The 8732-nt window shown below is 42.9% G+C and overlaps 1 protein-coding gene across 1 annotated transcript; it reads right to left on the reverse strand.

Moving 5' to 3' along the window:
* Positions 1-236: 236 nt before the first annotated feature.
* Positions 237-1578, reverse strand: LOC9636468 (B2 protein). Its single transcript, XM_002974679.2, has 5 exons — positions 1027-1578; positions 778-878; positions 620-703; positions 417-527; positions 237-352 (listed from the first exon to the last, which is right to left on the reverse strand). Exons 1-5 carry the CDS (start codon positions 1562-1564, stop codon positions 308-310), a joined length of 879 nt encoding a protein of 292 aa, XP_002974725.2. The 5' UTR covers positions 1565-1578; the 3' UTR covers positions 237-307.
* Between the last annotated feature and the right edge of the window lie 7154 nt (positions 1579-8732).

The following is an 8732-nucleotide window of genomic DNA, read 5'->3' on the forward strand; positions in this document are numbered from 1 at the left end:
CTCCCTTTTTCTTTACATCTGATCCCTTTAAACAATTTTTCTTCTTGCAAACAACACACACAACACCACTGACTCAACACATTAACACACTAACACTCCGAAAAACATAAGAATCGATCCAAGTGTAGCTTACCAAACTAAAGTACAGCATTGTAAGTTTGTGACAACAAAGCAGATGAAGCTTGCTCAAGGAAGCATTTACTTTATGGTACTGATTAGTAAAGGTTTACGCAAGTTATTGTAAACCATTATCCTAGAATATACTTGAATTTTTCTAAATGACTCATCTTTACATACTCTCCTTTCTTTACTCCGTCCTGGCTTCTTCAAACAAATCCAGCAGCTTCAAAGTCTGGAAGAACCAAGTTCCAAAGTTCGATTTGTTTTTTTCACTCCAAGGCTAGATTTTAGTCTACCTCTGGCACCGAGAGCTGCAAGCGAAACTTTGGGCCGTCGTAGTGATGGAGTATGGGCCGAAACGCATCCTCCTCCAGAGCTTTACAGGCCTTTCGCACTCTCGTTCTTACCTGTATGGGATCACGATGGGTTTTCCTTTGTAGCTCTTGCAGCTCAAGAACAAGAAAAAGCTTTCTATTCTCCTAGAAAACGAGAGACAAACCTGAGCTGGGAATCTCGACTCTCCGCGGCACTTCTTGTCCTCCCACGCAGTTGCATCGATGTTGGAGCCTCCAAAACTTGTTGCCTGGATTGGATTGATAGATTCTTTAGAGTTCCAAAGAGGACAACGGCAAAGAAGAACTTAAGTGTAATACGTACCTCGTAAATCCCATGAAGCTGATGCGTGGAGTAATTGTATAGAAACAATGGCAGCCCCGGCTGGATTGCTCTCACCGAGTCACGGTATCTTTGGGGAAGGCCTGCGAAGTTCTAGGTGAGAAACGAGATAAAGGAAAGAAAAAAATAAAAAACAAGAGAAGAAAAAAGAACTTACGAGCGTTTTATGGCCGAGAGCAAGAGAAAAAATGGAGATGGTGGAGTTTTGTTTCAACGGGATGTAAGGTTTACCGAAGAGTTGGCGCTTGAGATCTTCTTGCATGGTATCGTTGTTGCACACGAAGATATACCCACCGAGGACCTCGCTCCGGGGAAGCGTCTCGGATGGAGGAAGTGTCTTGAAGCGTTTGTCCTGACTGTTTTGCGAGCCTTGCTGCTGCTGCTGCTGTTGCTGGATCGAGGCAGCCTCCCCGGTCTTGGCCGACTCCACCGCGCTGCTGCTCATTTGCTTGTGGTGATCTTCGTGGCTGCCGCTCGCGTTCTTGGATCTTGCCGATCGCTTGGAACTGGAAGTGGAACCAGAGCTCCTGGTGGCTGCTGCATTGTCCGAAGCGCCGCTAGCGCTGGTGGGCTGTGGCTGCTGCGACTGATTTGGATGGCTTGGAGGATGGTTTTGCTGGATCGGAGGATTCGGAGGATGGCGATGGTGGTGGTGGTGATTTTGCTGCTGCGTCACAAATTGCTGGAAGTTCCACTTGCCCTCCTCGTCCATGCACCAGATCGGGCTCCCCCAAATCGCCAGCGTTGCTATGTGATAAACGCTCAACATTTAAGGAGGAAATCTCCCAGCTGATGGCCGCAAGCTTGCTACCACTCGATCGCTTGCAAAGAGCGAATCGCTTGAGAGACGAAGTAGCGCTTGCCTTCGAGAAAAATCACTCTCCGCGCCACAAACCCTGTTTTAGCCTCTTTTTTCTGACCTAATCCCATCGAATAATGGCCCCGCGAATTTCAACGGCTGGACGCTGGTCCACGTCAGCGGCAGTTTAAAGTGGTCTTATCCACGAAAGCTAGGATATTGTCGAGATGGAATATACCGGCACGTGAACACGTATTGACGAGATTTGAACTCACGCCCTTTCGCAAAGCCGTCATTATGCGTGTTAACTTAATCTAATCTGTTAGGTCTTTGTGCTTGTATCGTTATGCGCGGGCAAACGAAATGGGGGAGCTCATCTCGCGATCGCTGCTCCTCGGCGTCGCAATGCTGCTCTTGCTGCTCGCATTTGAGTGGAATCTTGACTGGAAGCACCTCGGATCACCGGCGTCGTGGGCCAGCGAGCGCTACTGCGTGAGGAAGATCGACGGCGCAGGCGGGCACTCCTCTGATTTCGGCCTCCTGGGCGTGCCCTGGTGCAAGTAAGTGCCGAAATATCGATCGACCGATCGGCATTGAGTGTTCCATTGCCCGGTCGTGAAAATTTCTCTTCCAGGTCCAAGATCCCGGTGGAATGGAGCAAGAGCGAGCTCCTCTTCGGGCTCTACGACTTCTTGCCCGTCTACGCGACGCGGCCGGTCCAGCAGAACCAGTGGGGGACGAGGCTGGATCACTCTTTCGGGCTGTGGTTCTTGGCGCGGCGGCTCCAGCCGGAGATTATCATCGAGAGCGGGGTGCACAGGGGTCACTCGACGTGGATCTTGCGGCAGGCAATGCCGAATGCGTCGATCATCACGCTCAGCCCCGAGCACCCGCGATCGCACGAGAGCGAGGGACCCTTCTACGTTGATGCGAAGGCATTCTACTTCACCGAGGAGAACTTTACCGATTTTGCGAGCATGGACTGGGACCAAGTCCTGGGCGACGTAGTGAGGCACCGATTTCGCGTCGACAAGGCCAAGGCGTTGGTGTTCTTTGACGATCACCAGAGCCATCTCAAGAGGTGAGAGCCCAAAATTTTCTTTTCTCTATCACTCTGTGCTCTTTGAAAGGGTGCAGCAGGCGCAGCAAGCGGGCTTCAAGCACCTAGTCTTCGACGATAACTATGACACTGGGTCTGGAGATGAGTACTCGCTCCGGCAAATATGTGATCAGCTTACCACCGGTGAGAGATCTAGAGATCTACGATCCTTTTTCCAAGAATCAGTTATCATCTTTGGTGAAATTTACGTTTCGCTTTGTCAGGAGGTGGCCACTCTTGCTCCCTGAGCAGCAGGGAGGCGGAGGTCCGATCCCAGCGAAAGAGAGCATGGGAGCGAGCAGTGGACATGACGGAGCTGTGCAGCATGAGCGGAGCGTGGTGGGGGATCCGGGGCGAGATGCGCGACAACTTCGACAAGATCAAAGTCCCCATCTCCCATCAGGATCACATCGAAAACTACAAGCTCGTCCAATCCATGCTGCAAATCTACTGGGAGGTGCCGCCGCTGGCCAGCCCGAGCTTGAGCTACCAGAGGGCTTACGACCCCGCAAGAACGGTGGCGCCACTCCTGGGGGAGGAGGAACGGGAGGTTTACAACAGGCTCGGGCTCGACAAGCTCGACGAGTGGGAGTTTAGCGAGTATTTTCAAATGGCTTACGCGCGACTCAAATGATCTTCTAAACACCAATCAGATTTTTAAAATATTCCTTCACAGAAAGCAGATGCTTGAAATATTTTTCTGAATTCCACTGCTCTTTTGCCCGTCAAAGCCCGCGTGGCAAAAGGGGAAAGATCCTGGCCGTACATGGTAATCCACACGTGCACTTTTGCATCTTGCCAACGTGGCAAGATTATAAGATTTTGTATATATTATATGTATATATTTTTCTATGTAATTTTTATTTAATGAATACTTCTGGTTGTTTTTGCCTATAAATGGTATGATGTACTATAACTTTGCATGGTATTATACATATACCCACCTTTTCATGCTATGTAATTATGAATGTATCATTCAGAATGATCTTTCCATACTTGTATTAACCTTCACATGAATCATATCTATATGAAAGGTGGTAAGATCAAGATATGTCCATAACAACACCAGGTCACAACTATGAGAGTTACTGAAAAGTGTGATGAAGTTTACTGTATGCAATTTGTTTAGTATATATACAAGTTGGGACAAAGGTGATATAAATACATTAGCTAGGCACCTAATTAACTTTCCTTGGTTTACATAAGTTAGTATTCCATAGCTATTGACTGCATTAGGTTGCAACTTCCTTGATCAAGTTACCATGGAGGGAGATCACAAACTAGGAAAAGAGGAGCAATTAATGCATGTACACAAGGAACTTACTAATCTTCAAAATAATGGTGCATACAAGGTGTAAATATATATCATTCATTCAGTCATTAACTGTTTACAGGGTCTTGTGGCACCCACCAAGAAGCATAAGACTGATGGATTATAGTAAGCTGTTTTGATGATCTCATGAGCCATTTGTTTGTTGAGCTCCTCTATTTATAATTTATAATCTTTCCTAAACACTTTCTAGTATATTCTTGTTTATTCTACTATTGATATGGCCAATAAATTATAAATATGTTTATAACCATTGATCAATTAAAATACTCAATGAATGATACTAAGTATTGTCTCTCATATTTTTTATCCTTCACCATGGTGTGCCAGCTAAGATCCTTTTGCGTCTTTTCAGGTACCATCTTTGTTTGGGTTTCATGGACAGCTCCATCAACCTTGCATCACACTCTTTCCTTGCAAAGTTTACCAACCTCCCGAGATAAGCTTTTCTCTCATTGAGCAAGCATGCTGAGTAGTGGATTCCATCCAGATTTCTCTCCCAGATCTGTGAGTGGAGCCTCTTCTCTGCTAAGTTGCTGTGTGCCTTGAGCACCACCATGAAAGTCTGAGCGTTTGGCTGCTGGCTTGCTCATAGCACTCAAGAGCAAAGGTTGTTCTCAGCATATCCCAGGAAACAATGTTTTGCTACTCCATGCAAAGTCTCAGCGTTTGGAGGCAGGCCAGCTTCTCGTTGCATCTGATAGAAGACGTGCTGTCCCATGATGATTGTGTTCCAGGCAACCAACGTCATGTTTATTTGTCCTCCTGAACACTTCTGATGCTTCCACATGTCCACGAGGCTGCTTGTGACGAATGCATCGGCTTTGAATTTGCGAGGTAGACCAACCTATCCTGTTCTTCGTCCCATCCTGTTGAACAACCTGTGTTGCAAGCGGCAGTGTAGACTTCGACCATACTTTCACAATTGCACTTGCTTGAATGATGCTCTTGACTCTGGAGAAACTTATCTGGCCGCTATGCCCTGCACTGCTTCTTCTCATCGAAGTTGAGCTTTGAGCGCCTGCAAGAACAGAGAGAAAAAGTAGTACGTTACCTTTTCTCAAACCTTTCGTCTCAAGCAACTTCTCTGGCCTTTGGAGGTGCACTAACGTCTGCTCCCCCGTCACTCTAGAGGATAGCTCAGTCAAATCGAAACTTGGTAGGTTCTTGCTCTATTTTCCAGTCCATGTTCCAAGCCACCTGTGCAATAACTTCCATGTCTGGTGACTTCCACCAGTTGACCCTTGTATGTGATCTTCACTGTCCGTGAGCAAGATCCTGCTGTCTTCTTGCTCTGCAACTTCATCTCCTTGAAGATTGTTTGTACACAATCTTCCATGTGACAACGCATGCACTGTGCTGACTTATGCGTCACTGCCAGTGTTGGCAGGACACTTTGAGGAGAATCCTAGAGTGCCATTGCTGTGCGAACCACGAGTGTGAACTTCCAGCTGTTTCTTTTCAGTGGGAGGATCCTCCACCACAACTTCGATCTGCCACCCGGGATCCTGAAAGATCACATTACTGCGCTGCTTCCTTCGAGATAACATCCATCGCACGAGCAAAAAGCACGCGAGCAGCACCAAGATCGCAACCAAAACCCAGAGAAGAAGCTGGAGCAGCGACCACGTCGTCCTCCGAACCACTGTAACTACTGCTGCGGGTGTTGGTGTGGCCACTGCTGCGTCGTGACTGTCGCAACGATGGTGGTGGTGGTGGTGGTGGTGGTGGTGGCGGCGTCCTCCATGGTGGTGACCATGGTGATGGTGGTGAACAACCAGAGGAGCTCCATCACCGTGATGATGATGGTACACTGCTGCTGCTGGAGCTGGATGGTGGTGGCGAGCATGATCGAGGATAGCAGGCGCTGGAGCTAGATGAGCAGGGTGGCCGTGAGCAGGGTGAACGAAAGCAGCTGGCGCTGGGGCTCGATCTGGAGCGTCACCTTGAAGAACTGGAGCTAAAGCTGGCGCTGGCTCGTGGCCTTGGTGTCCATGGTGGTGTGCTGGATGTGCTGGAGCTAGAGCTGGGTGATGGCCCAGGGCGCTTGAGCTCAGCGGGCAAGCATTGGGGCGGCGTGAGCGCGAGAGACCATAGCTTACCTGACAAGAGCTTCGACAATAGAAAAATTCAAGCCAGAAAGATTATAATTTAACTCTTGACTTACAAAAATAAAGAGGTACTTTTGGCTTTGTGAAAAAAAAAAACGAGTAGACTCGAGAGCTGGATTGTCAACAAGGGTGCCATCAGGCTTGAGCATGCCAAAAAGCTCAAACCTAGATGTGAACAGCGATTTAATCTCACAATCACGAAATGCTCTAGGTATTTCAAAAAGAGAAAATAACTTTAATTTTATGGCAACTCCTTTCCAAGTTCGCAGTGAACAAAACTTTTTTACTCGCTTTTCCAAACCTATGGAAACTTGGCACTCATTGAATGTGAGTCATGGAGCTCATAGAGACGCTCAGCCAGCAGCGTGCACAAACTACTTCCTTTTGCAAAAAAGTGGGAAAATCTATCCATTGCTCTTTTGATATTCTCACAGTGCAACATAGCTCCATATTGATATTGATCCACAGCTCCTCCAGAGTAGAATCAGTCAAAATGTCTGGAACGATCCAATAATTGGGATTTCAAGAGCTTTTTAAGAGATGAGGTTCGGAAGGACTAACAAGCTTTTATAGCCAAGAAGCTGCATGGAAATGATATGTACATACTCAAGGTCATGAAATCTAATTTTGGCAACATCCTATGAAGTGCTCTAGGTTTAGATTTGTGGAGCATACCCTCAAAAGAGATGTGTGTGGAATCCACAGGATGGGCTGCTTGTGTACGAGAGACTCCTCTGTTCCAGATCATATCAATTTGATTTATATTGTGTTGGTTGTATAAATTTCTTTACTCATCCTTTTGAATAACATTGCAAAGCAAAACACTAGCCTTGTTCTTGTGAATATTATTACTATATTATGTATTATTATTATAATTATTAGTAACACTAATATTATTTGGTATTTTGGTTTGCTAGTAAACATATTTAGCTACATAATTGTATTGCTAAAAGTAATTTAAAATGAGTAACTTTTCTTTCTTACAAAATTTCAAAATTGGAAATGTCACCTTCACATTTTTTCAAAGTTTAAGAGCATTTGCTTTTGGTATCTCATAGCCCCTAAACAAACAAATAGAGATATTGGGAACTCTTGATCAATTCAAAGAAACTAATCATTAAAAACTTACTAGAATCTGCCAATAGAGAGAGCCCAAGTCAACAAAAGGAGTCATTAAGAATAAACTTTTAAAATATTCTGGTACACTAAAGAATATTTTCTTAATGTTTTAGTGGAAATATTTTTATTAAATAGGTATTTTAAACAAACTAATAATTTAAATAATATTTAAATATGAGTGGCAATATTTCCTAATTAATAGAGGTTTTCCCTTGTAACCTAATTTACAGATGAAAGTATTATTTTAAGATTTAATAATTAGTATTATTAAATATTTAATTATTACTGTAAAATCCATTTGAGTGTAACTTTGAGAAATGCCCTTTGTTATTTTATATGTAACTTATAATAATATTTTATAATAAATATTTTAAATTAAAATTCAATACTAATATCTAATTATTTCTCAATGTTATGAAATCCTCATATTAACATTTTAACATTTGATTCCATCCCAAAAAGCATTAAATATATAAAATAAATATGTTTTTAGGGATTAAAGACCTACCAAAAGTATAACATTGCAGGAAGCATATGCAAGTGCAACTTGGGAATTAATTTGTTGTGATATTGTAAAATTTTATATTTAAAATATCAATTTCATAATTGAAAATTGTATACTTGTGATGATAGTATTATTATTTAATGTTGAGACTTTTAACTTCCACTTTCAACTGTAGTGCTTTTGAGTATGTTACCTTGCTTCCTTTAATTATGTATTTGTAATTTTCACACATTCATTCTTTCTCATTTTTAGAATTTCTTGAGAAAAGTGCTAAAGTTGAGTTTGTGGTTATGGTTGTAAAGTGTTCTTTTCAAATTTAAAGTTTGCTTCAACTAAAGCCTGAAGCTCCAAATTCATCAATTTCACCCCTTCTTCAACTAAGTAAATATATAGTATATATTTTACTTTCTGGATAATTAACACTACATAGACTATGTGAGCAGAACTTCTATAGGACACAACAATATGAATAATCACAATATTGTGGAGGATTGCCATATTGTTGTTATCTGCAAAAACAATCAATTGGAGTGTGTAAAGTTCATATAGTAATTTGCTTAATATATAATATTCCTCCAATCCAAGTAAAATATTTGATTCTAGAACTGACTTTAAGTCGATGTCTAACTCATTAAATTCTATGAATCTTTCCTAATTTGGCTTGGAAGCATCTAGGCTCTTCATTCCTCAAAAGCACTGGTCCTCTTTGTTCTATAATTATATGCTTATATTTGAGATAGTGCAAATGGTTTGGCTGTATAGGCTCACTTCTTTTGACAGTTTCAAAGTTCTCAATTGGTTTTATTGCAAATGAAATTCCAAAATCATATAAAGTTCATTTCATCACTTTTATGACTTTGTGACCAAGAGGTTGTGTCAATGTTGTGGAACATTCCACCAAACCCTCAAAATTACATCAATTTTTTTTATAACTTGGCCTTTTATATAAAAGTATATAAAGGTCTATTGTAGCA

Source organism: Selaginella moellendorffii, unplaced genomic scaffold, assembly GCF_000143415.4.
Source record: "Selaginella moellendorffii unplaced genomic scaffold, v1.0 SELMOscaffold_25, whole genome shotgun sequence".
In the NCBI taxonomy this organism is placed as follows: Eukaryota; Viridiplantae; Streptophyta; class Lycopodiopsida; order Selaginellales; family Selaginellaceae; genus Selaginella; species Selaginella moellendorffii.